This window comes from Amphibalanus amphitrite, unplaced genomic scaffold, assembly GCF_019059575.1.
Source record: "Amphibalanus amphitrite isolate SeventyFive unplaced genomic scaffold, NRLGWU_Aamphi_draft 000256F_arrow, whole genome shotgun sequence".
In the NCBI taxonomy this organism is placed as follows: domain Eukaryota; kingdom Metazoa; phylum Arthropoda; class Thecostraca; order Balanomorpha; family Balanidae; genus Amphibalanus; species Amphibalanus amphitrite.
Genome location: NW_024881751.1, coordinates 540,046 through 567,398, shown reverse-complemented (window position 1 = coordinate 567,398; position 27,353 = coordinate 540,046). Strand labels below are relative to the sequence as shown.

The 27,353-nt window shown below is 52.8% G+C and overlaps 2 protein-coding genes across 6 annotated transcripts in view; both read right to left on the bottom strand.

Moving 5' to 3' along the window:
* Positions 1 to 3,049: 3,049 nt before the first annotated feature.
* On the bottom strand, positions 3,050 to 10,191 carry LOC122386568 (TAF6-like RNA polymerase II p300/CBP-associated factor-associated factor 65 kDa subunit 6L). Of its 2 annotated transcripts, none has more exons than XM_043375855.1 (9): positions 9,904 to 10,191; positions 8,471 to 8,695; positions 7,950 to 8,193; positions 7,419 to 7,561; positions 6,801 to 6,980; positions 6,299 to 6,415; positions 5,672 to 5,823; positions 5,172 to 5,286; positions 3,050 to 4,238 (listed from the first exon to the last, which is right to left on the bottom strand). In XM_043375855.1, exons 2-9 carry the CDS (start codon positions 8,675 to 8,677, stop codon positions 3,699 to 3,701), a joined length of 1,698 nt encoding a protein of 565 aa, XP_043231790.1. In that variant the 5' UTR covers positions 8,678 to 8,695; positions 9,904 to 10,191; the 3' UTR covers positions 3,050 to 3,698. The 2 variants fall into 2 exon arrangements, with proteins under 2 accessions (XP_043231790.1, XP_043231791.1); XM_043375856.1 differs by lacking the exon at positions 9,904 to 10,191 and adding an exon at positions 8,853 to 8,929.
* A 708-nt stretch (positions 10,192 to 10,899) lies between these two features.
* Positions 10,900 to 27,353, bottom strand: part of LOC122386570 (dynein heavy chain, cytoplasmic-like) — a 58,853-nt gene continuing 42,399 nt past the window's right edge. For 3 of the 4 annotated variants that reach the window (XM_043375857.1, XM_043375858.1, XM_043375859.1), the window contains 18 exons: positions 27,236 to 27,343; positions 26,928 to 27,035; positions 26,268 to 26,597; positions 25,736 to 25,900; positions 25,197 to 25,343; positions 24,627 to 24,777; positions 24,129 to 24,340; positions 23,616 to 23,798; positions 23,056 to 23,282; positions 22,539 to 22,698; positions 21,900 to 22,192; positions 21,577 to 21,669; positions 21,218 to 21,338; positions 18,422 to 18,616; positions 16,992 to 17,297; positions 16,366 to 16,689; positions 13,393 to 13,590; positions 10,900 to 13,090 (listed from right to left, as the gene is read on the bottom strand). In XM_043375857.1, the coding sequence (XP_043231792.1) occupies positions 12,659 to 13,090; positions 13,393 to 13,590; positions 16,366 to 16,689; positions 16,992 to 17,297; positions 18,422 to 18,616; positions 21,218 to 21,338; positions 21,577 to 21,669; positions 21,900 to 22,192; positions 22,539 to 22,698; positions 23,056 to 23,282; positions 23,616 to 23,798; positions 24,129 to 24,340; positions 24,627 to 24,777; positions 25,197 to 25,343; positions 25,736 to 25,900; positions 26,268 to 26,597; positions 26,928 to 27,035; positions 27,236 to 27,343 (3,753 nt within the window). In that variant the 3' untranslated portion in view covers positions 10,900 to 12,658. The remainder of the gene's footprint in view (positions 13,091 to 13,392; positions 13,591 to 16,365; positions 16,690 to 16,991; positions 17,298 to 18,421; positions 18,617 to 21,217; positions 21,339 to 21,576; positions 21,670 to 21,899; positions 22,193 to 22,538; positions 22,699 to 23,055; positions 23,283 to 23,615; positions 23,799 to 24,128; positions 24,341 to 24,626; positions 24,778 to 25,196; positions 25,344 to 25,735; positions 25,901 to 26,267; positions 26,598 to 26,927; positions 27,036 to 27,235; positions 27,344 to 27,353) is intronic. The other variant, XR_006257402.1, reaches the window with a different exon arrangement.

Here is a 27,353-nt window from a genome sequence, read left to right as displayed (position 1 = left end):
CCGATTTAAGCCCGAGCAGTGAATCCATTTATATAATGGAGATTACTCTGGGCCCGAGCGGGCTGAACTCCGGCAAGCCCACTCTGTGTGCCCTGTCTATCCCGACTTAAGCCATAGAAGTGAATGGGGTTTATACATTGCAAACTGCTGTGGCTTTCCTCGGGTTCGGCTCGAGTGATGGCTCCTGTTTTCTCAAGTCTCGACTTGACTTCATCTTGCTTTTGCTTCACACTGGATCAAGTAGCAAGGAGCAGCCAATGCACTTTCAGCAGGTTGTGCGGTTTCAATTCAATGCATATTTAAAATTGTTACGGTCACTCATATGCTCTGTTAACCGGTCATCGAGGCTCGAGCATTGCAAAAGGAAAGTAGTGGTTGACTTTGATTGAATGTATATTTCAAACGACTACAGACACGTCAAATGAAACACAAATACATGAAACAGTTGACTGCAAACTGCAGCAGTAATATGGTATGAGTCATGAAAAAACGCCATCAAAACTATAAAACAATCACAAGGCCCGCTAGCCTCCCTCCCCGTTCATAATACTTGGTTAAACACTCAACTGAAAGCATAAAGTAAGGACAGCAAGTAATCGCTCATAAGACATATAGCAATAAGCAAACAATCGTTTATAAGGAACTTCACTCTGGTGAATGGGAGCTTTGGAGGCGTCTGGCTCCTCCACACACACACATCTGCAGTAGGTGGTCGGCCAGCTTTCGGCGCAGTTTCCGTATATGTAGGTATACCTACAATTATAAGTAGGCAGTTTCCGCTAAACCACTTGGCGAGGGCGATTGCGGCGTCCACCCGGTCCTGGTTTGTATAACTATTCCATTTTTTGGAACCATTTGCTCTAATGGTACGTACCTGAAAAAGAGATTAATTGGTTTAATTTACATTGCATGTTTGCTTGAAAAATAACTTATTGATGCATTAATACTGTAAAAACACTTCTCATTGATCCGTATAAAATGTTCATTTGATTTTAAATGCGGACAGAGAATGAGCGTGCTCGGTGATAAGTAGATAAATATTTGTGTTTTGTATTTCATTTTCCTGGGTCAGAAGTGATGGTATTTCACAAAGATGTAAAGGCACGGAATGCAGCTTTTCTGAGCGAGGGTATAAGTCGCCAGGCTGAACAGCTATTCAGCTTCATGTTTGATGGCGTCAAACTCAGTCAAAATCATGACGTTTACATACGATCAAGCGCACCATTCAATACACTTACCTACCGTAAAACTCCATGCCAGTCCACTTGATAAGAGCAGTGAGCACTATCCCTTCTTCGCGCTGTCACACTCGTCCAAACATCAACCACCAAATGCTCCAACACCGGTGTGTCGTTTCGTCGCACAGCGCACAGACTCACAAACGCTGCACATGACTGGCGCAGAACTGCGCATGCGCGAACAGCCGAACAAGTATGGCTAAGCTCCGGCTTTACTCCAGTTAGCCGAAGGACACAGCCAGCTTGATCAGCCCGCGCTCCGCCCAAGTTAAGCCTGTTTTGGATGCGCGGGCAGATGTCGGGCTGAGCTACTGCTATCCGCACGTGGGCATAGCTGCGGCATGCCCCAGCTCAGCCCTAGTAAAAAATACATTGGTTTTGATCAAAGTGGGCAAATCCAAGCTAAGCCCAAGCTGCCCGACGCCTGCCACAGTTCAGCCCAAGCGAATTGCTGGCTGGGAAGCCCCACACTCCTCGTCGGTCGGCTCGGGTTCCGTCCGTGCCGTGTAAGGGTCAGCTCGGTGTGGTTCACCGGGACCCATCCTCCCCGAACGTCGGCTCGGGTTCCATGGGTGTGGTCGGCCGGCTAGCTTAGTTTCGGCCGGTCGCCAGTCTGCTCAGGTTCGGCCAGTGTGCTTTACCGGTTAGCTCGAATCCGGTCGCTGCGGCCGATCCTTCCCGGGGTATCAGCTCGACTTCGATGGGACGTGGGTAGGGCTCAGTTTAGGTCGGGGCAGCTCACAGGAGGCCACTCTCGGCGGTCGGCTGGTAACAGGGCGTGTCTCCGGCCTCCGCGGGATAAAAATAAACACCGACCGGTCTGCAGCTTCTATTAGTGAAGTAATCTTGGCAGCGACCGGCGCCGAGCTGGTCGACCGCGCGGACTCAAAGTTGGGGTGGGATGCTTAGCTGAGGGGGGAGCTGAGCCTAGCTGGGTGGGGCACCTTCTGGAGGAAAGTTACTTGGGATAAATAACCAATTAGACATTGATGGTCACTGAGAAGAATGGGGAGGGGGGTAGGTTATGCTGGGAGGTAGGTATGCCCTTTTCAGGACTGACGCTTTGCCAACTTTCCTTCAAAAGCGTGCTAACGGCGCTGAACAGAGTGGGCACTATACTAGGCCGCACTAGTCTTCCAGTTTCCCTGCAGTCCTTAAAACCCTCTGATGTCTTTTCGCCGACCGCCTTCCGCCACTTGGGCCCATGTCCCATTTCCGTGCCGTCCCGCCCGTAACCGATGCGTTGCGGCACAGTATAACTTCAGGCACCCACTACTAGCGCCATCTATGGACGAAACTGACAACTAGGCGGCGCGCCAGCTTTTGAGTCGCGCATTATCGCCCGAATTCACGCATGTTTACGAACAGCTTTGGTAGTGTGGAAGCGTGGCTCTAAGCTGTAGTTCAGACTACAGGACTGTAGATTCAGACTGTAGGACGCTGATTGTGTAGTGGCTCATTATGCTAGAGCGTTTTGTAATGACGCGTAATAATGAGCGCACAATGACCCCGCAGGCTGGCGACGCGCCCTAAAACCCCCGCGAACACAGCGCTTTGCAATACGCAACTGCAGGTAAGGTAATAACTTAATCCTTATCAGCAGTTTAACTCGTAATTCTAATGCATTCTATTTGCATTCACAAATCGTAAACAGTATGTATACTCATAGGTGGCAAATAACTCCGACTAATTACTTACTTTCCCAAGTACCGGGGAATCTGCCTCAATTGCATTGTCCTTGCGAAATTACAAAACCCTCCTCGCCTGCGGGCTGTCGCGCAATAACTCACCCACATTGACACGATCCAGTACACAATCGCTGCATATGTATTCAAGGCATACAGTGCAAATGGCTTGTCATGCCTTAGGCATACTGCAAGGGACCCGCTGCTCTGTTGGCATGCTCAGAACAGTCGACACTCGCCGAGATACGCAGATACGACGAAACACACCTTAAACGGCTCCAATTCCTAACAAACTTACAGAAAACCCGGCTCTGTAGCACACAAATCACTTGCGGTCGTCGGGCGATGGAAAGAACTTCCTGGCACTTGCAGAACACACGATACTGGTGGCACTGGGAAACCACGCTCTACAAAAGGTACAGGCGCACGATGAGAGCGCGCCGTAGCGTCGGAACATTAGTGACTGTTGTCAAACAGCCTTACCACGGACGGCCAGCCGATCCGAGGAGCAAAACAGATATGATACGCATACCCTCGTATCGGGAGCTCTGGGAGTGAGGATAACCAACGACAGGGTCAGTCCTGGACTTCAGTCAAGCAGCCACGGCAGTATTGAGTCCTCTGAGAACCAGCGAGGACAGGCAGCCAAACACTAGTTAGAGGATGCCAGTCACGTGGACGGAGTGAGCCCCTCCAACCGTCTATCACACACGCACACACACGTCACGTACACATCCACTCAATAAATACTATCCTAGCGCCGGCGGCGGCGGGGTCAGAGAAACGTGTCCAGCCGACCGGAGCGATGCACGTGCGTCCCGCCGGCCGGCCAGCGCCGCAGACCGCCGCGCCGCGGCCGCGCGTCCCGGGACGCCTGCGAGGCGATCGGGTGCGAGCGGGGGAATTGGACACGACGCAGCAGGTGCTCCGGCAGCGGCGAGGCGCCGATGAAGCTGAAGTAGATGGTGGGGAAGCGCTGCCGCAGCGGCGCGCCCTGGAAGACGGCGGCGCGCGGCGGCAGCGGCCGTCGCCGGGCAGGTGGGACGCGGACCAGCTGGAGCCAGGCGCCGCGCGGCCGGCGGCTGCCCGGCGGCCACAGCCCCGCGCAGCCGCCGACCGGTGCTGGTGGAGGAGGGGGCGGCCGACGGGCGGCCAGCGTGGCCACACAGGAGGCCGGCGGCGGCGCGGCGGCCAGGCCGTCACACAGGTCTGCCCAGAGTTGGTATATGAACAGCGGCGGCGGACCGGGGCCGGCCGAGTCCGGGTCATCAGCGAACTCCAGCGCCTTGTGACGCAGGTAGTGCTGAATGGCCAGCTGGAACAAACGGACAGATAAATTATAAGTAAAGATCGCGGATTGTAGCTAGTGCAGGCAGACCAACACTCATGACTGCTAAAGAAACAAATTATTGAAATAACAACCGCATTCATGCAAGGATAACCTGAACACCACGCTGTAATAACGGCTAGAGATATTTTCCAGATAACCACGATTTTAACAGCCATGGTCCGAGACATTCTTCCAGAAAACGCGGTTTAACAGCTGACCAATGGAAAGAAAAAATCCTGCCACAGCCAAAGGCGCTCATGAGCACGCCACCAAATGACAAACTATCGTCTATAGGCACCCGCCGTTCCATAAACAGGAGGCAGGTGGAGACATACCGTCAGGCAATGTCGCCACAGGGGCCAGCCGTCCCGCCCGAAATCGATAGCAGCCACATTAGCCCGTAAATTATCCAAAGGAATGCCGCTCTGCTTCATTCATAAATCTGTGAGTTCCTCGAGGTTTCGGAACACAGCCAAATATGCATTTGGAAGTAGTTACGAGTACGCCTAACATAAAAACTGCAGTCATGAAATACTGAAACCTTACCAAGCGACCGATTTCTAACACCTGAGCGGAAACAGCCCGCAGCAAGCTTCGCAACCCAGCGTGCCGTGAGTGCAGGTGTCCCCACTGTCTGCCCCACTAGGACGTCAGGTAGAAATCAATATTATGAGTTCCATTCACCAGGCCAGACCAGGTGGTCAGCACGGGACGGTCGGCTGACCTTCCAGGCAGCGCCCTCTGCACACGGCAGCGACAACGCGGACCGGGTAAAGATGTCGCCCCCTGGATATAGCGACACAGGGACTGATTTAGAATATAGAGACGGGGCAAGTTAGCTCAGACCTTTCAAATATCACCGATATTGACCCATGACAATTGTCTATGCGTTTTTATGGAAAAGGGCGGAGCGCTTACCGCCAGTGCCGCCTGCACTCGCATGGCGTCCATCCGCGTGGGCAGGTCGAGCTGGGGCGCGCTCAGCACCTCCTGCATGGCCGGCACGTACTGCGGCAGCAGCGGACATAGGTACCTGGGAATCGGGAGGACGTGTGCGTCAGTTATACAGAGGCAGCAGCGGACACAGGGAGTAGTAAAGTAATCTTGGACACAGGTACCTGGGAGCCGCGCAAAGGGTGTCAGTTATACACTTCACTACTGAGCAGCACAGCGGATACGCTTACATGCGATACAGGGGGGCAGGGGAAGCAGTCATACCGCATGTAACTGATCTCAGCATAGCCCCTTGCGACTGACCCTAGCATTACCTATACGACTACGCCGATCTCGGCACTACCCAAGGTGAGCGACCTCAGTACGACCTATGTTACCCTCAAGTATGATCCAGAACGACCTCAGCTGACTGACTCCAGCACCGCCCTAGGCCACTGAACCCAGGGTAACCCCCGGCTACTGACCTCAGTATGGCCTCTGGCCCCATGTAGGTGAGCGCGGTGATGGCTCCGTACTGCTGCCGCAGGATCCGCCGTCGGTCCTGTACCACGTCGTGGAGGGTCCGGGCGATCTGCTCGGGCAGCTGGTTCACCGGCGTGGTCCACTTGTGTACCAGCTGAAGGGCGACAGAGGGGTCAGCGGGGTCTTTAGGTGTAGAACGGATGAATCTAGCACAGACAGCGTACTGACTTGAGTAACTAGCGTGACTAACTCACGTAGGTACAGGGAAGTGTTAATACAGACAGCGCCGGTGCAACGGAGAATTGACGCCAGCTCGGACCTAGTTCAGGGTACGCTACTGGCAGGTGTCATCCCCACTCACGGAAATGGTAATATATATTTAAATCGGGCGAGAGCAAGTTTCAGCGTTAGTGTCATCACACCTGAGTACCTGACGCCAATCCTAGGTCATCCAAACCAGTCAGTACGAGCTCCGCACACCCGCTGCACCACCACCGTTATAGTTTTTTTTTTCAGAGACCGTCCCAGTAACGCAGAGCACACCTGCAGTGATGTCACTCAAAGACTGAATTAGTGACGTAGTCATAACAATGACATCCGGCAGAGACCGGCGATCGCTGGCGCCTCACCTGAGCCAGAAGGCGCGCCGAGAACTCCTTGACACAGATGGCGTCCACCAACGGATCAGGCGCCTTCTGCTGGCCCTCGATGGCGCAAAACACCAGCGCACTGGCAATGTGGTTCAGCTGGCGGCACAGAAACACACAGGGAGGTCAGATGGGGTCGCACGGCTGCGGTGCAGGTTGGCGTCTCAACTACCTAAAATATCCCCTGTGTCTGCATTCACAGTCAACATTTACTTCTACCCTGGGGTAGATACCTCGAGGTATAAGCCAATTGGTAATTGGTATTAAGTATTCACTAAGAAATCGAGCCCGTCGCGGGTAAATGCCTCTACGGCATCAAGTTCGGAATAACAGAACCCCAAAAATGGCCCGGTACCCTCAATTCATATCCTAACCCACAACTCGCGTTTGTGAATACAGGCACTGGACGTAGGCCGACTGGGTCACACCGGACTCCTGAACCACTCTCACGTTGGGTTTGCCCGAGCCCTTTAACCTCACTCACGTTGGGTTTACAGCCGAGGTTGAGCGATGTGTTCCGGGTGAGCGCCTGGAGCGCGCGCAGCAGCCGGTGCAGCCAGGCGGGTCGGGCCGTCAGGTGTCGGATGGCCTGCAGCAGGCAGCGCAGCAGGTGCGGCAGCAGCGGCGCCAGCCGGCCAGACGTCTCCAGGTCGTGCAGCGCCATCTGGACGGTAGGAGGGGGAGGGAGGGAGGTGAGCGACTTCTGAGGGGGCGGAGGGGTAGGTGAGCGGTGGCAGGGGCACGCCAGACAGGGGACGATTTGTAACCACCAAATATGATATAAGTGCTTCATTATAGGGACGCGGAAGGTGTAGGAAGGTTCTTGGGAAGATCATTCATCATGCATGACAGCTCAACAAAGTCGGCAACAAAGCCAAAGCATGAGTAAAAATGCAACATGGATGACGTATGAAAGACGTACGTACACTGAAACGTCTCGTTTATCCTTCAAGAATAAATTAAATCATCGTCACAAACCGCAGCAAAAGCATGTTCAAACACTGTATGCACCTACTCAACCACCAAAAATCAACTCTACTTTGATTTTACTTTGTACTTTGCTCGGTATAGCCGTGCAGCGATTGGAACGCGTTCGACCTACCTGCAGCAGCTCCAGGTTCGAGCCGAACAGCGCGCGGGTCGTCTGCTCGTAGTAGTCGAGCTCGACGGCATTCAGACCGCCGACCGGCCGGTCGGGGTCCGGCTTTACGTCCGGGTTCCGACCCTCGACCACCAGCCAGCGCACTGAGGAGACGGTAAGCAGTCAGATGTCTGTTGACAGGGAGACAGTCAGATAGCAAAAACAGACGCGGTGCCGACAGCCTCCAGTGCAGCCAGCGTCCAGCGTCAAGTCCAGCGCGCTATCAGCACGGAAGAGGCAGTGACTGTGATAGTGGCCGACAGTTACTGTAGAAGGTCGCACTAAGGGTCTATTGATCAATGTCACAATTGTCCCAACACTGCGTTTTCATGTTAAAAAAGTGATATTACAAGATCGATAAATCTCCGCCACTATTTACAAAGTTACTTCAAACACTAATAGCCTCACTCTCGCCTCTGAGGGTCACCTTAGTCGGTCATACCTGAGAGCGTCGGCTCGGCGGGCGGCGGTACCTGAAAGTGGCGGTCGTACCTGAGAGCGGCGGCTCGGCGGGCGGCGCCGGCGGCGGCGGGTCGGCGCTCAGCGCCAGCTGCGCCAGGTCACAGTCGCGCTGTTCGGCCACCCACAGACCGGCGTCGGACAGCGGCAGCAGCGCCAGCGGCCGGCGCGTGCTGTGGCCCAGCACCGGCGGCGCGCCGTACCAGCGCAGCGCGCGCGTCATGTCCGAGTGGGTCAGACGGCGCCGGCCCGAGTGGCGCATCAGCCGCGCCGCCGACTGTGGAGCAGAGCGGGGAAGGGCATGGTGAAGACTGAACACAGGGGTAGGTGGTAAGTGGTCAGGTAGCACAAATGTCACACTACACAGGAAAGGTAACTACTGATACCAATCAGTGCACTCAATCAATAACTACCTGAATATAAACAGCTCAACAGATGCAATATGCTAATCACATCAGTTGACCACTTCATCAGATGTCACAGGAAACATACTGACTGATATCCAACAGTCCAGAACTGACTGAATTAACATCTACTGATCAACTGGTACTCACATGGGTCAACTCCCGGATCCTATAGCAAACATCCTGATTGAGGGCATCTGCGGCTTCCTGGGTTAATCCAGAAACACCAGGATTGCTGCCATCCAGTGATTCAAAGGCTGTCCTGATGAACTCATCAGTGAGGATTGCATAGCCAGTGTCTGGATCAGTATCTGGCTCTTTCTTCACGGAACCATCCTCCCTGCCTTCGCCACTCATTGTGGGTTGTTGCTACATCTGTCAAAACATTGAATGTCATTTTTGAAGTAAAGTAAAGTAAGGGGCAGCTTCAATCCTTATGGTATTAAACATTATCATAAAAATAGTAACAAACAGCAGCATACTGAGTCAAATGCATGTATAAAAAGTGTAGCCAATTCATATTTACTCTTACCATATGCACATAAGAGTTCTGAACTACCACTTTTGCACTTTAAGCTATCTTCATTTGACAAAGATGATGCAATGCATATCAAAATCACATGGTTATCCAATATGAACCAATAATTTTTCTTGAATACCTCGCATATTTTATGGAAGGCTAGTTAATAATTTTCTGGATATAATGTATATTGATATTGCAGTTGCACACATAATATACATTAACATAACATAAAAATAATGTCTTGTAAGTGGCCAGCCTCAAGCCTGAGTCAGTTATCTTTCCTGGTACTGTGTTGGACTGTCTCAGCCAGTCCAGTGGACAGCACTCAGCAGCCAGAGGGCTGTTCTAGGGCCCTGTGTGTGGTAGGACCATACACAGACTCCAAGCTCCACCCACTACCCCTATGTCTAATGTCATCCTTCCGTCATTACACACCGACACAGCAACCTCTGTGGCCAGTCCGGACCGACCAGTATTGGCTGTGTGCGGTCCACTTCAGGCAGCCGTGTGAAGTCATACCAACTACCCCTCCCCTACCCCCATGCCTGCTGCACACGTCACACACTGCAGTGCTCTCACCAGTTTGCAGTGCGCCCTGTGAATAGCCCTCAGGATAATTGAACTGACTGAACTCATAAATATAAGGCCCTCATCTTTAACTCTTAATACGTAATTTTGAAGGAAAATTACAGAGATCAATTACAAGTTTTGCCTCTCGTTTAAACAAAAATTAAAGGTGACCCTGCCTTAGCACACAGAAAATATGAACTGAATTTTGTTTTTACCTTTGAACTTGAACTCTCAACCATTTGTGCACATAAAGTGGAGTATACAACACCAGGCATCAATATGATACTGGGACTAGGGTTAAGACTAAGTCCCCTATAGATTCATCATTCAGATAATACAATTTCAGTGAAAACTTCTTATAATTTCAGTCCAATCAACGCCCACCCTGACCCCCGATCGTCTATCCGCGTTCCGCATGTGCAGACTGCAGGCAAGTATAAATGAGATTTCAGGAAACAAATTTCTAACAAACCAACAGCAACGTACCCACCTACTTATCGATCTTCCGATCTTTTTCTCAAATATTTTGAAAATTACACAAACTTCGCTCGCAAAATAACAATAATTGTCAAACGTTTGGCACAATATTTGGGACGAGCAACTTTCGGACACTTCAACAAAACGTTTTCATCATGTGATTTTTTTAAAGTTTACAATATTATTTGTGTCATAATAATAGCATGTTTTTTTTAGTAACTTTTATTTTTGAACATTTAAAAACTAAAAAATTACATCTAGAACGTATTTGCGCAGATATTTTGTAAATTTTGCTCGTGAGGCTGACTATCACGTGACTTAAGCAGTGCCATTGTGCCAGTAGTTATCCCAAGTTATCCTTTCCTTGCGCACAACGTTTTGCGCCACATTTCAGTTATTATGCCGCGAACAGACAATGAATGCCGTTACTAATTGTTTTCTTAGGTATATTAAGTTCAATCAGTCGTTCAATCGGTTCAATCGACGCGCGGCGACTTCAATCAGTGCAAAAATCATACAAAAGCGCCTCTGTTTTGATTAATGACAAAGTTAAAGGAGGTCGAAGTTCTTGTTAACTAAGGAGTGGGAATGGTAAGGACCTATTTTCAGTACGGACTTCCAATCTCTAAAATAGCGATTGAAATGGCATGGAATCAATACATACAGTAGCGGCGGAACACCCTCAATTAAGGCGGGGCACTGCCGACTTTTGGTCCCATTCTTTCCATGCAACGCCCATAGGGCTAATGTTAAATTGCCAAAATCAAAGGGGGGCACGGTGCCCCGGTGCCCTCCCCGTTCCGCCGCCTATAAATACATACCTATGATTAGGAGAGACATTTCGTTACAAAACATGACTTGACACCTCCCTTGTGTTTGTTAATTGGGGTTTGTGGCACGTCGACTGCAAAAGTCATGTCGCGCTTATAACATTAGTGTATTAACGCCCACTGGGCACTGACACCTCCCTCATTCAAGTACTGTCCAGAGTTCGAGCCCACTACAAAAATCTGCGAATTTCTAACGTATATTTTTCCAGCAATATGGGGAAATGATATTTCAGCAGGGTTCAGACCCATCATGCAGAAGAAAAACTGCCAGAAACCTCTCTAAACAACCGCACACCGAAAGCCATTTTAATCACTGAACTGAGACAATAAGCTGCTATTAGTAAGAAAATTAACCTCACTCTCATTCTATCTAAAAGTAAATTCCGGATTCGAAATAAAACAAACTTTTTGAGAAGCTTTCGGCATTGCGCCATCATCAGCTCTGGAGTTTTATTCGCAAACATTTGAGAAAATATGCATTCGGGCTGATAGTTTTGTCTGCAGTTATTTCATCCAGTACTTCCTTCATATTATATAACAGTTGGCGGCGCAAGAACATTTCGTTACACACATGCATGTACTTAGATCGACATCGTATCAAATAAACATCGTATAAGTTAACATCAAATAAACCTCGTATCGTATCGTGCATCATTCTTTTGAACAGATTCTTTTGAACACATAGGAGGCCCAGATATTGTGAAGTAAAACACCTTAAATACATTCATCACACAAACATACAGCGAAAAAAACAAACAAACACATACAACATACAAATAGGACATACACCTTGCAAACAGTCGATCGATGTCGATCAGTCTGTCAGGCTCAGGTACCACGCCGTATCAAAGACCACGATGAGGTTTGTGTGTTAAGGGTAGGTTTCAGATCACGAATGTATATTGATTCCCAAATCTTTCTGTCTGGACCGTCTTTGGAGACATGCAAAATTTGGATCGAGATGTTGTCGCTGCCCAGCTGAATATCTGGATGTTTGGTTTGATGGAAGCCAAAGGGAGTGTCTTCTTTTCTGTTTCTAGCATCTCTGATGTGCTCGTTGTACCTGAGCCTGACAGAGTCGATGTCGATCTAAGTACATGCATGTGTGTAACGAAATGTTCTTGCGCCGCCAACTGTTATATAATATGAAGGAAGTACTGGATGAAATAACTGCAGACAAAACTATCAGCCCGAATGCATATTTTCTCAAATGTTTGCGAATAAAACTCCAGAGCTGATGATGGCGCAATGCCGAAAGCTTCTCAAAAAGTTTGTTTTATTTCGAATCCGGAATTTACTTTTAGATAGAATGAGAGTGAGGTTAATTTTCTTACTATTTGTTACAATGTCTCTCAAGTTAGCGTTGAAACATATTCAAGAATAAGCTGCTATGTTAAATCACAAGGAAATATCACCAAGCATTGACTGTGCAGAATGAAACATAAAGTAATCCAAAAGTCGGTGACTCGGGTACTAGGATACGAACAGGAACATCTTAAAGACAAAAGCGAGACTCTCACACCGATATAATGCTCGTTAGAGTGCAAGATGCACAATAGACCCATTAACAACACAATAACCATTAAAAGACCACGACCGGAAGCATGTACCGACAGAACTATCTTAGATAAACATTTCAACATGCGCCAAAATAACACCTTCGATACACTGCCGGACCGTACATTTCGTGCCAAAGGCGCACATTGAATCGAGTGCAGTCATACGGGTTTACTTTGCCGAGGTGCGATACATGTAGCGAAGTCGGCATCTATAGTCTGGTAGTTGGGTTAAAAGAGTGTAGGTAGCCTAGTGGAAGCCGATAAGGTGCGATCAGTGTTATCAGTAACTGGGTAGGTCCGCCTACGTATGTCATATCCAGTGTCTTGTCGCCGGTGGTGAGACCGCCCGGGTGAAGTTCGTTTCATCCCGACAAGGCCACTAGTTGAGGTTGGTGGAGGCGACCAGTGCCACGCCGCGCTCGTAGAAGCTGTGCTCGGACTGCTGGCCGGCCACGGGCAGGTCGACCGTGAAGAGCAGCTCGGCGCGCGTGGCGTTCAGGTAGACGGGCAGCGTGATGTAGCGCTGCTGCGGGTCGCGCGTCTCGCCGCGCGCCCAGGTCAGCTGTACCTGTGGCAGCTCCGTCTGTATAGTAGTCGTCAGGTGGAGCTGGTTGTCGCGGCACAGCGCGCCCTGCAGCTTCAGGCCGCGCAGCGACATGCTGCCCGGCTCGACGGCGGCGTCCGCCTCGGTGACGGTGACGCGCAGGTGGAGCTCCTCGAGGGACCAGCTGTTGGCCTGAGCCACGCACTGGCGCGTGGCAGTGACGTACGCCTCCGGGTTGAACAGGCCGCCCAGCCAGATCTGCTGCGCCTGCAGAGGACAGCGGCGGGACGGGAGGGTCAGTAAAGTCGACTGGCGGGAGGTGAGCAGACTGTACGGCGTATCCTCGGCCACGGCGGTTCTAACAAGCTACTCACTTAATTTTGCGTTCGTTCTCATGCTAGCTCATTAAGGCAAGGCTTCCATTTTCAACGAACTGAAAATATCCCCTACACCATCCATCCATACTGTCTTCCTCACCCGTCAGTCACTAATTATGTAACATACTCCCCTTCCCTGAGTATTCAACACCCACGGTTTATACTACCCAGTACCCAAAGTCTGCCACTCACCTTAAGCGCTCCGGCGCCCTGCTGCGCCACGCTGGAGCTGATGGTGTGCAGCTGTTTGACGCGCTGCGCGAAGTCGGTCACCCACTGGATGACTGTGGTGGTGGCGGGCACCTTGTACTGCCGCCAGCTGGCCGGGATCACGCCGCGCACCAGCTCAGCCACCATGGTACGGTGGTAGTTGGTCTGCTTCTTGGTGCCCTGCACGGAAAGCGAGAAAGGGAGGGGTTAGAACTTAGAATGCTGTTTGGAGCTGATGAAACACCAACCAGACCACCAGACCAGACAATTAATCGAGCAATCAGAGATAAACTGGGAACGGGTCTCAGTAGTCTCATAACGTTTGTCGTAGATAAATAAGTGATTTGATATTCATAACTAAACGCTTTCACACAATCCCGTACCGTACCTCAAGCCCACCATGACATTCAGTCTCGTTCTTGGGATCAGCTTTCTGTCTCACCTCCCAGCCATCACACACCCCACCCCATCTCGCAATCTTCATTCTCCCTCCCTCCTCCCTACCTCCCCGCCCTCTCCCGTCGCCTCACCACCTTCTTCTTCTTCTTTTGCACCTCACCCGCCGTCCCCCTAGGGGGACGACGGCGCAGGCGGGTCGACCGGAGGGTCGGTCCGCCCGACAGCCCGGATGAATTCAATCACCAACGGCGCCGGTCCGCCGAGGACGTCCCCCAGGCTCGGGTTGAGTCCCCAGCGGCGGCGCCGCGCAGCCTCGTAGGCCGGACAGTCGGTCAGCAGGTGGGCCGCGCTGTCCGGCTCGCCGCACGCAGGGCAAGCCGCGTCCACCGCCAGGCCAAGGCGGTGGGCGACGTCCCGCGTGAGCGGCGATGCGCCCGTCCGCAGCTGGGAGAGGGTACATGCCTCCCAGCGGGACAGGTCGTTGTGGCCCGGTGTGGGCGCCGGGTGGGGGTGGGACGCTCTTGTTCTCGCGTCGACCATCGTCCCCACCCGGCGCCCGATCGCGCTTCTGGCGCTGGCGAAGTCGATTTGGACGTCCGGCTGCTCCGCAGCGGCCGCTTCACCGGCCAGCTGGTCGGCGTGTTCGTTTCCGTCCAGACCAGCATGCCCCGGCACCCACTGGAGGGTGACGGTGGTGCAGGACATATTTTAAGGCACTTACTGCGTCCCATTTTGGGACGCAGCCCCCTCGCCTTGGGACGTAGCCCCTGCTAATTTGACCCACTGCGTCCCTGCCCTGTCCGGTTCCCTGACCTGTGCCCTGCTGTCTGCCCTGACCTGTACCCGGTCTTCCCTCTAAAATGTCCTGTGCCATGCCCTGCAACCTGCCGTGCCCTACTTCCTGCCCTCCTCAGTGCCCTACTCTGTTCCTTGCCCTGTGCCCTTAGTCGTAGCACGTGCCCTCTGCTCAACTTTGGGATGCAGTAAAAATTTGTTAAAATATGCCCTGCGGTGGTGCCACGCTCGCTGAGGGTGTGTAGGCACTCCCAGATGTCGGCGGCCAGGGCGGTCACCTGGCCGGCCGGTCCCCTTTGGAGCTGCTGCAGGCCGGACTTGGAGTCGGTTAAAAGGCGGACTGCGCGGACGGACTCCCGGTCTTCTTCAGGTAGGGAGGTTATCACAGCCAGTGCTTCCCTGATGGCGGTAAGCTCGGCACGCAGGCTGCTGCACACTGCGCCGGCCGGGGCCCTGATACGTTCCTCACGGCCAAGGCAGTGGAGCTGGATCAGCGCGCCCGCGCCGCCACATGTCGTCCCCTCTCTCGCCGACCCGTCCGACCAGATGGTGACGTCTGCGGGCGGCAGGAGCTCTATGGCCCGGAGCGCCGCCTCTCTGCGCTTGTCGGGGGGGTCTGTGCGACGCGTGGGCGCGGGCAGGTCCACCACAAAGTGGGCGGGGGTCCTCTCCACTGTCCAGGGCGGCCGGCACTGGTACAGCGCCAGTGGTTCAGTTGGCAGCTGCTTTAGCCCGGCTTCGTCGGCGATCCACCGGCCCACCCGCCTGAGACACGGCTTCTTGGTGAGCACCGCGTCCTCGTCGGGCGGCTTCGGTGGCGGCCTCCGCGCCGCCTCTGCCTGCGTGCAGTCTCTCCGCCATGCCAGGTGGGCTCGGTACTCCAGCCGGGGCCGCACCTCCTTCTCCAGGAGGGTCCTGGCAGGGTCGAGTGCGGGGAGTCTGGCGAGGCGCTGGCACTCCTGTCCGGCCAGCTGCTTCGCGCGCAACGACAGTGGCGGGAGGTCGGCTTCGGCGAGCAGGGCGTCCGTGCGAGTCAGACGGATGCAGCCGGTGATGAGGCGAGCACACTTGTTCTGTTCGGCCTCCAGTCGCTCCCTGACGGACGGCGCTGCATGTGTGCCAACTACGGCGGCGCCGTAGTCGAACAGCGCTCGCACGTAGCCGATGTAGGCGGTCCGGAGAGTGCGACGGTGGCTGCCCCATGTCTTTCCTGCCATCGCCTGCAGACATCGTCTTCGTCGGGCCATCTTCGCCTTCAGGTCGGCGACGTGTTCAGCAAAGGTCAGCTGCGGATCGAACTTGATGCCGAGGAAGGTCGGGTGTACGGTGGCGGTGATCTCCTGTCCGTGGAGCTTCAGATTTGGCCGGACTCTTCCTCGCTGTTGTTTGGGGTCGAGCGAGAAGAGGGTGCTCGTGCACTTGGAGACGCTGGGCGTCACCTTCCACCGCGTCAGCCAAGTGCCGATGCTGTCCAGACACGGCTGGAGGTGGGCGTCGCACTCTTCCGGCGTGCGGGCGTCGGCCAGTAGCGCCACGTCGTCCGCGAACAGGGATCGCGACACGCCCTCCGGTAGGCCCTCGTCGATGTCATTGACGTAGATGAGCCATAGGAGGGGTGCCAAGACACTTCCTTGCGGGAGGCCCTCCTTGAAGACACGCGAGTCCGACTGGGCAGCTCCCCATCGGACTCTAGCACGGCGGTCGGAGCAGCAGGGCCTCACCACCTCCCTTTACCTCCCCATCCCTCTCCCGTCGCCTCACCTCGCAGATGGCGATGATGTCTCGGATGTCGTTCTGCACCAGCGACAGCAGCTTGGCGCCGATGTTGACCTCGCGCTCGAAGTAGCGGTAGAGCGGGTCGCGGATGTTGTCCACCGTGCGCCGCAGAGTCTGCAGCTGAGAGGGCAGCAGCTGACTCCAAGTCCTGCCGCTGTTGTGCAGCACGCGCATCCAGGCCGGCCGCGCGTCCGCCTGCCGCTTCTCCGCCTCGCGCTCGTCCACGTAGGCCGCCTCGCCGTCATCCTCGAGGAGTTGCATCCGGAGCAGAGAGGCCACCATGTCTGTGCCGCGAGTGGTCAGCAGCAGCTGGGGATAGAACGTGCGGTTGGTAGTGTCGTAAGCAGATGAGACCATGTCCATTCTATGCTGCGCATTGTCAACAGAAACGAGAGCTCGAAATCAGCCATTGGGGATCTCCTAAAGCACGTCCGTAAAATCCTAAAATGAATATTTTAAGGACGCCTTGAATATGCCACTCTCCCTTAAATTCAGACTCACTCACACACGCCTGAATGCACACCGTTTAAACTGAATTCCCTGCACTCCAGTAAAAGGAAATCATCTTCCCTCATGTCATCTACATTCTACATCCTCCCCTACCGCCGTACCTTTTCAGCGTTGTTGGGCAGTCCGAGCCAGGCGGGCGTCTGTCGATCCGACAGCTGCTCCACCCACTGCAGAAACTGGTCGCGACGAATACCCTCCGGCATGCCGATATCCTTCCCGTCCGGACCGGCGCCGGCCACCAGGGCGAACTCGGCGTCGAAGCTGGCCGGCGTGAACAGCTTGTCCAGGAAGCTGGAGAGCAGGCGCTGGTCGAACTCGTTGTCGATCTTTCCACCGTAGATGCACTGCGAGAGGAGCGTCTGCAGCGCCGACCAGGGCACCTTCTCCGGCGGCAGGTTCGTGCGGCCCTGTCACACGGGTCAGGGCAGGGTCAGAAGGGGGCCAGATCGGGACGGGGGAGTCAGACAGATAACGGCTGGAAACGGGGACGGCGAGATCAGGGAGGGGAACGGCGAGGATCAAACAGGGGATATTCGTGGTGGGGCAGGCACATTATGCGGTTTGGTGGGCACATATGCGGTGGAATAGCGGTGTTGCCAGACAGCGAAGCAGGGCGCACTTTGCCCCGGTTCCGTAACATAAAGGCGCCTCTCAGGTGTTGCGTAGACCATATTGATAATATCCCCACGATCAGGAAGGCCACCGAAAATCTGTCGACAGCCGTCAAGAAGTGTATTCCCAGCATTGCGCGGTACTGTGACATTGGTCAAAAGAAGATTCAGACTACGATTTTTTCTTAGGAAACTCCAGACAGCCCCATCAATGAAGGAACGTCCCAGCGAGGAAAGCTAAAAAAATGCAGAGGCAGAAGATCAGCTTAATGTTTGACCCCAAGAAAGAGTGAGTACAGAATAGAGAAAACGCCCAAACACAACCAAACTCCAATTAGCCAGCTCAGAAAACTTGTCTTACCCGTAACCCTAGCACGGATTGGCCGATACTAGAAAGGCCACTAAGGTTAGAATCAGTCGTCACTCGTCAGTCCACTCTCCTCAGTTAATGAGGCACTTATCAGTATCTCCGAGATCAGTCGGTCAGTCGGTGAGGATTCAGCGGAAAACACAGCGCTCAGGAGAGTCAGTCCGTCGATCAGCATCTCTGACAGTAAGATATTTAGTCTGTCTCTTATTTCCCGTCAGCACCCGTCAGCCAGCAGCAGCTCATCAAATAGCCCCGCTCCCGCACTCAGACACAAACCACTTACGGACTTGGCCCCGCCCTCGCTGGAGATCTATAACACGGAGCAGGGCGAAGCGGTGATATTCGGGGTTCTGATCTTCGTCAAAGCTTCTTAGTCGTGAAGCCGACTGCACACAGAGCGATAACTTTTGCACACATCGTCCTATTTCTTTGAAAGCATGAAAATCGGAAGACCAAATAACCCCTTAATCTATTTTGCTTCCGTTAGTATATTATAGCAGTCTCGTAACCGTAGTCATCCCATCTGCCTCTCCCTTCCCACCAAACTCACCATAGCCGTAGCCTCTATCCAGGTGTCGAGCGTATCGCAGGCCACGCGCAGGTCGGATTCGTTGAACTCGTATCCCTTGGACCATCCGAGCGGCGCGTACCGGAGCCGCTCCTGGACAACGGCGTGGAACCAGGCCAGCAGGAAGTAGATGCGCGCCCGCTCTGAGGGAGGCTTCATCATCCGCGCCGCCGGCACCTGGCGGAGGAGGGAGGGGGGTAGGTTAGATAGGGTCAGAGGGAGGGGGGTCGTCGATGTTGTGAGGGGAGGGTGAGGATAGCGCATAATGGTTAAACGACTCAACCAATGAAGCGTCGGTACCTAAGTCTATTTACCCCGCTAGATCCATACCCAGCAACATGAAAATAATTTATCAGGAACAGTCCACGAGGCCAACAGAAAAGGGAGATACCTTCAATGCCAGTACGATGTTTACCTTAAGTATTTACCTTAAGCAAAGGTCATTAGGTACCCTTTCGAGTAATCAGACCCTTTACTCAAGAGATGCCTCCTCTTCTTCTGACGAAGACGAGTAGGCTGCCATGCTAGGCGAGACCATACATTGATGGCCGCGATGATCATTAGTATGAGAACTTGTAGTTGAACTTTTCAGGGTGGTCCTTCCATTCCTTCCCCAGTCTGTACTTGAACACATCGACATTTGGAGCATCGATGGTGTGGGTTGACAGCTTGTTCCATGTCTGAGTTACTCGTGCCGCAAAGAAGGCTTTTCTGGGTCCCAATTGATGCTGAACTTGAAGTTTTTGATCGTGACCTCGGGTGACACGGCTGAGAGAGTTCTTGAACATGCTGTTGTGACAACACGGGCACTCTCTTTGGAAGTCCACCTTGTCGAAGCCTTTCAAAATTTTGAAGGTCTCGATGATGTCCGACCGTTTCCGTCGGAATTCCCGAGTAGGTAAATTAAGGCTCCTGAGGCGATCTGAATATGAAAGGTGAGACAGTCCGTTCACCAGCCGTGTTGCCCGCCGCTGCACCTGTTCGAGTGCATCTTTGTCCTTTTTGAACTTGGGACTCCATATAACAGTTGCATACTCGAGGTGGGGCCTGACAATGCTTTTGTACAAGGCTTTGAAAATGTCGCTGTCAATGTTTGCAAAGGTATGCTTGATTGCACCAAGAATTCTATTGGCCTTGTTAATCTGGTTAGTGACATGTTTTGAGAAGGATAGCTTCATGTCTATAGTGACTCCCAGGTCCTTTTCCTCACAGACTGCTTCAAGGGTATGTTTGCCTCCACCCATAGTTGTCATGGTATACTCACTTCCAGGATTTGTTGGTCCTAGATGCATGACCTTGCACTTGAGTGGATGAAAGATCATCTGCATTGTTTTTGCCCAATCTTGCAAAGAGTTGATGTCCTCTTGCAGATTGTGAAGTTCACCATCGCGCTCGTTGATGACTTGGTAGACCTTGGTATCGTCCGCAAACATAGAGATATGACAATTTAAGAGGTCGGGAACATCACAGACAAACATGGAAAACAAGAGAGGCCCGAGCACTGAGCCTTGCGGCACTCCACTTGTTACATACTCCCAGTCTGAGAGTGATCCATTGACGTTCACTCTTTGCCGCCTGCCTGTTAGAAAACTCCTTATCCACTGATGAGTCTTTGCATTCACCCCTAGAGCCTGGACCTGGGCTAGAAGCCGTTCATGGGGCACAGTGTCGAACGCTTTGGCATAGTCCAGAAACACAACATCCACTGGTAAGCTGTGGCTTAGCGCTTCCGTCCAAATATCAAGAGCTTCCAGTAGGTTTGTGACTGTAGATTTCCCTGTGATGAAACCATGTTGTTGGCGAGCGATAAGATTGTTTGTCTTCAGATGAGCGATGATGTCCTCGCATATGATCCTCTCCAGAATCTTGCATAATATTGATGTCAGTGACACTGGTCGGTAGTTCGCGGGATCACTTTTGTCGCCTTTTTTAAAGATTGGCGTGACGGTGGCCACCTTCCATTGCCGTGGAACTTCTCCAGTTTCAATACTTTTACAGAACAGAGATGTGATGGGTGTCGCAAGTTGGTCAGCAAGTTCGTGCAAAACACGAGGGTGCATGTTGTCGGGGCCTGGCGATTTATCAATCTTCAGTGTTTTCAGCTTGGCATGGACTCGCTGAACAGTTATCGCAACTTGCATCTCTGCCTCCAAAGGCTTTGGAGCTAGCGTTGGGATCGATGACTTGTCTTCCTTTGTGAAAACGCTTGCGTACTGATGATTCAATATATCAGCCTTGTGCTTGTCGTTAGTTGCCAGTTCACCATTAGCACTACGCAAGTCCGAGATACCACATTTTGATTTCCTGCGACGGTTGACGTAGTTCCAAAACACTTTGTGATTTCCTTTGACTTCTTTAGCCAGCTTCGACTCGAATTCTCGCCTTGCTTTCCTGGTCGCGTGGGTAGCTTCATTTCTTGCCTTGACATAACTTTCGTAATCATTACTGTCCTTGGTGTTCAGAAAACGAACCCAAGCGTGATGTTTTTTCTTCACCATTCTAAGAGCACTCCGATTCATCCACAGGGGATTTCCTCTTTTCGCTTTCTTGTTGGTGTCCAGCTTGGGCACGTACCTATCCATTAAATCCGTGATCGTTTGTTCAAGCGTATCTGCCATCTCATGCACAGATTTGCCTTCGATGTTTGAGTGGCTAGTAAGTCCAAGCATCACAGGCCGGAGTCCTCTTACTAATAAGACTGTCTGATTGATAAGGTAAGACTGTCAAATCGGTCTAATTTCTGGCACACCTCACCACATCCAATCTCCGCTCACATACCGAGCTGAATGTGCGCAGCAGGTTGGCGCGAATGCCCGGCGGCGGCTCGAACACCAGAATACGGCCGGCCCGCAGCAGGTTCACCGGGATCTTGGGACTGATTTCCATCGTCAGGAACAGCCTGGAAGAAAGCGAGGAAACGGGTGTCAGCTGTTCCACTACAACCATAAAAATTGTGTGCAATATAAAAAAATACATTGATGATTCTAGTCGTATCGCTGTACTAATTGCAATAATTCACTCTTCAGTATTCAAGCAACGGCAAGAAATGTTAAGTTGGCTAATCAATACCCTTCACGATCAGATTGGTGTATTTATCGATCTTACGTCAAGTCTCTCAGATCCCCGCCTTGATTTACCTGAAGTTGGCGTTGGGCTGCAGGGTGTGCAGCTTTTTCTCCAGCTGCACCAGCCACGAGGCAGCCAAGTGAACGTTCTTGAGCATCACCCACCTGTGCGAAGGGAAAACATAACGAGTCTAACTTTTCTCAAATGACTTCACGGCATCACACAAAGAGAAATGGAGGGGAACCAGGGGAACTCGGTGAGCCCGAAAAATGCGTTCAATGCACTACAAGGTGAAGAACAAGCTCTCATGACTCCCATGACTTGACGGCCTTGCTGCCCACGCTGAATCTCCATCCTCCCCTTTCTCTCTTTCCCTTCCATCTCCCACTCTCACCGTCCAGTCTTGACGGCCGAGTTGATGGCCTTGTCGGCCTGGCTGAATCCCTCCGCCGAGCCGATGGCGATACTGGTCACCGGCCTGCCGAGCTCTGCAGCCAGATCGTCCACCCGTCCGGACGCGTCGTAACCAGACACTGAGCAGAGCAGCACGGGCGCGCTCGGGCGCACCTCCGACTCGACGATGTGCGCCAGGTCGAGCTCACGCTCGGCGTCCGGCATAAAGCGTTCGCCGAACACGGCGTCCACCAGCTGATGGCCGGCGGCCAGCACCCGGTCCGGACGGAACGTCTGTGGGAGGGGAGGGGGAGATGGTGATTATTTGAGGGGGGCGGGGCGCGCCATCAGATACCGAGTCATTTCGCATGGTGGGAGATGAGATATATGTTGGTGTGGAGGGACTACTCGGGCGGCACCCGGCTCGCGTCATAGTGGAAAACGGTCAGTGTTACTGTTGGGTCATAACTCATATCTAACAGAGTGGACACCTAGGATTAGATCGTCGACCAGGCTGAAGCTCCAAACCCAACGGACAACTTTGTACCGATCGCTCGACCACCTGACCGTGCATACATATCCGCATGACGCATCCCATCTGATCCAGTCACCCTCATCCTTTCTGCGTTCCCTAGCGCACCTGAATCATGAGCAGCCGATGCATGGCCACTGCGGCCGGCGCCGTGACCGTCTCCTCATTCCAGACGGCCGGCACGCTGAGCTCCGCGGTGGCCGCCTGGAGCCACTCCTGGAACGGAGCCGTGCCCACGTGGTCGGCCAGCTCCGAGAACGCCGGCAGTCTGTGTAGAAGAGGGGGTTGTCAGGCTCAGACGGCTTGGCGAAGAGGCGGGACGGCTAGATTGATACGGACATCTTTAAGTACATCAATATTCGACGGCATATAATTATTTACCCCCATTCAATGTTCCATGATGAAATGATGGGGGCAATTATATGTAGGTATGCAGCAGCCCAGTCAACAATCGGCACTTTTTATGCAGTGTGCATGCTTTGGAGATCACTTCCCGAATTAATTACTAACTCCTTCCATTCTCCCAGCTCCTTCAACACGCCTTATTCTGCCCTTTCTCTGACCCACTATTATTATCTCATCCTTCCTTTCCTTTCCTCCCTCTCTCCCCGTCCCCGAGTCTCACCGCTGCGCCAGTCGGAGCATGTTCTCGGCCTGCTCGTCAGTCAGCCCGGTGCGGTTGGCCGGCTTCTGCGTCACGATGCCCTCCTTGCCGCGGATCAGGAAGTCGAACTCGGCGTCTAGGTCACCGGCCGGCCCGGTGGCGCCCCGCAGACGGATACGGGCCAGTAGGAGCGCCAGGGTGAGGCGGTGCTGGTGGGCCATGCCGCGGGCCACCCGGTTGTAGCACACCTGGCGGGTGGGGGGTTAGGTCAGAAATCAGACCGACGAAATTGAGACGGACTGATGTCGAAAGTAAAAAAATAAGGTTTCCATGCGAGTTATTCCGTGTGTCTGGAATGGAGGCGCAGTGATGAGCTTAGCTTTCAAGATTCATAAAATAGGTAAATCTGCAAGAAATGTCAAGAACGACACTTCGTGTGATGAGCCGGCATATCGATTGCCAGCAGCGCAATACCCGTCAGTAGTCGCTGATCAGCGGCCAGCAAGATCCACCGACCACACCAGCTACCTGCCACCGTACTAGTCACCCCAACCGCGACCCTACCCAAAACCATAACTCACGGAGAAGAGCGCCTGTGTGATAATGTTGAGTCTCTCGGCCGAGTCGGTCTTGCCCTCGAGCGCCGGGTTGGTGGCCGGCGTGAGCACACAGCTAAACACATCCAGGAAGAACTGCAGCGAGAACTGGTACAGGAAGTGGATCTGGTGCAACGACTCCAGCATGAAGTAGATGCTGCTGCACGCCTGTAGGGAGAAGAGAGAGTGGGATGTCAGTCATATGAAACTCGTACCACCTGAACTTCCACTGAGACGAGTTTGCTTTCCACTGTAACGTTAGTCTTCGATAATTATTAGCTGATTTGTTTCCGTCATAAACAGTTTCGTATCATCGTCTTTAATTCTGTTCGACGTCGTAACATATAAAATTGTATGACGTAATATTCTAGGTACGCACTTACATCTACATCAGCAGTGGGAAAAAGACTACCACTTATTTCCACCCAAATCCCTAGCGGGCTTTTAGAACGACCATTCTCACGACTCCCCCACATCCGTCCGCCCGTTCGTCCTCACCTGTGCCAGCGGCATATACTGGTGCGAGACGGTGTCGATCTCGGCGATCACCTTGTCCGTCTCCTCCACCTTGCTAGTGATCTCGGCCGCCTCCTTCTTCAGCGTCTCCAGCGTGGTGATGACGCTGTCGTCGTCCAGAATCTTACCCTTGGCATCGTTCAGAGCCTGAAGTAGCGACTTCTCCAGGTGGCGCAGACGCAGATGGAACTCGCCTGAGATTTGATAACGAGCAAGAATGTCAGAACGGTGTGACAGAAAATCAAGCATCAAAAGTCATGTGTAGACCGTACACGCTGACGTCTTGCAAGGAGTGATAGCATGTGACACACAAGCATTTTATCCATTTCAATTATCTCCCACTTATTTATAGTCTTTCGTTAGTGAGTCGACCCTAGATCCCACTATCAACAGAAGCAGCGGGTGTTTGGCGGTTTTACGTCACTGTTTGATGGCTCCCGATCCCCCCACCAGCCCGTCATGCCGCTAGTCCCTTCGTACCCTGCAGTTTGAGCAGATCGGAGCGTTTCTCGTCGATGTCAGGCCGCTCGGCCTTCAGCACCTGGTTCAGACACTGCGACTGCAGACTGCTGCGGGTTACCGTGAAGTTGACGAACGTCACCCGAGAACAGATGTCGGCAGGGAACTCCACCTGGGAGCAGAGAGACAGGTCATAGGTCAGGTCAGGTCAGGTCAGATGGGATTTGGGAGCGATGGAGGACTATACAGAAGTAAAATGACGCGTAAATGGCACCAGGGACGTACAGATGGCATCCAGTAGCCAAAGGTCCACAAGCCGCTGGTGCAGCTGTCCATCCGTATCACCAGTTGGTGATTGTGCAGCAGAGTACAGCACTGCTCTACGCACCACCCCGCTTCCCGCTCAACATCAACGCCGGGTTCAAGATCGAGTCACAGATTTCGATAGAGTTACGACATTACGCTACTCTTCTTCATCTACCACCCTGCCAGGTCTTCATCATTATTTTATCGCAAACCACATTCTCCTCATACTTTCCCTTAGTGACCGGCCACGCCATCGGGTGCTCCCTCCTCTCTTTGCCTCCTTACCGTCGGGTCCCGTGTCGACAGGAAGATGGTGAACGTGGGCGACAGATCGATATCCTGGTCACCGAGTGTCACCAGCACACGGCCGCCGGTCCGGCGCAGCTCGCGGTTCAGCACAGGGTTCAGAATCGGGTCGTAGTTCTCCACATCCTGGCGGTGCACAGGTGGCGTCAGACGGCTGTGACATTCACCAGAAAAGATGTGAAAGCTTTCATCGAGCAATAAAAGTTGATAAAGGGGGCTGAATTTGATACACAGCACCACTGGTAGGTCATATCAGCAAAACATTAACACCGTTCCCATCTCAGACAAAAAAATAAATATCGTCACCGTCCCGTTAAGGTCAACACAATGCAATAAAACGGCTCCACACTCACAACTGCATTTAGCCTGACAGTAAAATAGCTCAATCATTGCCTCAATGAGCAACACTGTAAATCAGTCGATCATGCAGTGGTCCCCATGACTGAAGCACCAGCTCCCCATATCTCTCGACATCGTCCTCTCTGAGCCCCCAGCGGCATCAGTCCCGCGACTCATACCTGGACCAGCAGCGGGTTACCGAAGCGCAGCGCGCTCTCCAGGTTCTTCCGGAAACTGTCGTCCAGGAAGCTGGTCTTGGTGATCTTCTTGCCGGCGAACTCCTTCATGATAAACTCGGTGGCTTGGCCCGACGGGTCGATGATGAGCGGGTAACGGTTGAAGCGCTGCAGTGCGGCAGGGTAGCGTCAGCTCAAAATCACATTAAAACGAAAGGCGCTGTTTGGCATAGACTAGCAACTAGAGGGGTAGTTACTCGTGAATTTCATCAAATCGCTACAAAATTGTGTGCTTCAATAAATGAAAACAATATGGCCCGCGCATTTGTGATGAATTACGCGTGGCAATACCAAGCCTCCATCTAAAAAATCTCAGCAAATTAGCACCGCTCTTCACTTGCTCAAGCACCATGACTCACTCTAGTTGACGCACTCGACTTCTCTGATTCCCACATTCGCATGTAAAACCTTCACAGTATAGGTTCACAACGATACACCATCCTTCAGCAGCCACCCTGCTCCACCGCCACCTCACCTCCAGCATGATGGCGTTCTCGGTGCAGAGGTCATCCGTGGGCAGCGAGTTGGCCTGCCAGCGCAGCCTCTCGTCCGGATTACTCAGATATTCGGTCCGCGCCAGGTCTGGCCTGTACTGCACAGCGGCCTGCTGCAGGTGGGCGCACCAGTTACTGAACAGACTCTGTCGGAGCTGCTGGTCAAAGTAGCCGGCGTACGCCAGGAAGGCGGCAGAGAGGAGCACGTCGCCGACGATGGTGAGCATCTGTGAGCGGAATGTCTCACTGGTGGCCAGCCACCGCTCTCGCTCGATGCTGAGGGATTTCAGCAGCGCCATGGAACGGTCCACCTGCGGAGGAGAGGGAGAGGGAAGGGGTGAGTCAGTGGGGTGGGCGGAACGAGATGTCAAATGAAGAACGGAAGAAGTATATTGCGTCAGGTTATATTGCAAGAAAGCCAGGACGTGTCCTACAAGAAAGTCTACGAAAACATGACTGTTCGGAAACGATTTCAGCCTTCAGGCATGCGCTATTTATACGGAAACCCCATTTCCTTTCAATCACTTGAATTCCTGTTGAATGCAAGCGACATTTCACAACACGATAGCTAATTAGACGCAACCAAGCCACCACCTTTTCAAGAGACGTGATCAGAGTCGACAGGTCTTCGTCTGACTCACCTTGGCCTGAACGCTGGCCAGGTCGGTTTTGATAGCCTGGGCCTGGGCGATCAGCACGGCGTACTCCTCCTTGTAGCTGGCGATCGAGTGCTCCAGTTTCTCTATCACCTGGTGACGCGAACAAAACAAACTAGTTATGGCGGAGCAAACTCCAGGGTTGCCCCCTCCACATATACACGCATTCATCACATTTGTTTACCGTGCCATCTGTACAAAACCCGTCCAACTCTGGCACCCTGACGTTTCACGCAGACCAGTATAAGTCTCCTGACAACTTCTCGGAGCATTTCGCTCCCATGATTACCCACCTTGATGATCTCCTGAGCCTTGTGTTTGTTCTCGTCGGCCTGGGACTCGAGCGACTTGAGCTCGTTCCTCAGCGGATCCACACGCTTCAGCATGTCGGCGTAGTTGATCTGAAACGAC

Bases quoted from the DNA above. Each gene is read 5' to 3' on its own strand.
- LOC122386568 (XM_043375855.1), bottom strand. From the start codon at position 8,677: ATGAGTGGCGAAGGCAGGGAGGATGGTTCCGTGAAGAAAGAGCCAGAT. The intron at 8,194-8,470 runs GTGAGTACCAGT...TCTGCTCCACAG, and splicing joins GGATCCGGGAGTTGACCCAT to TCGGCGGCGCGGCTGATGCG. The intron at 6,981-7,418 runs GTAGGTCGAACG...CCTACCGTCCAG, and splicing joins CGAACCTGGAGCTGCTGCAG to ATGGCGCTGCACGACCTGGA.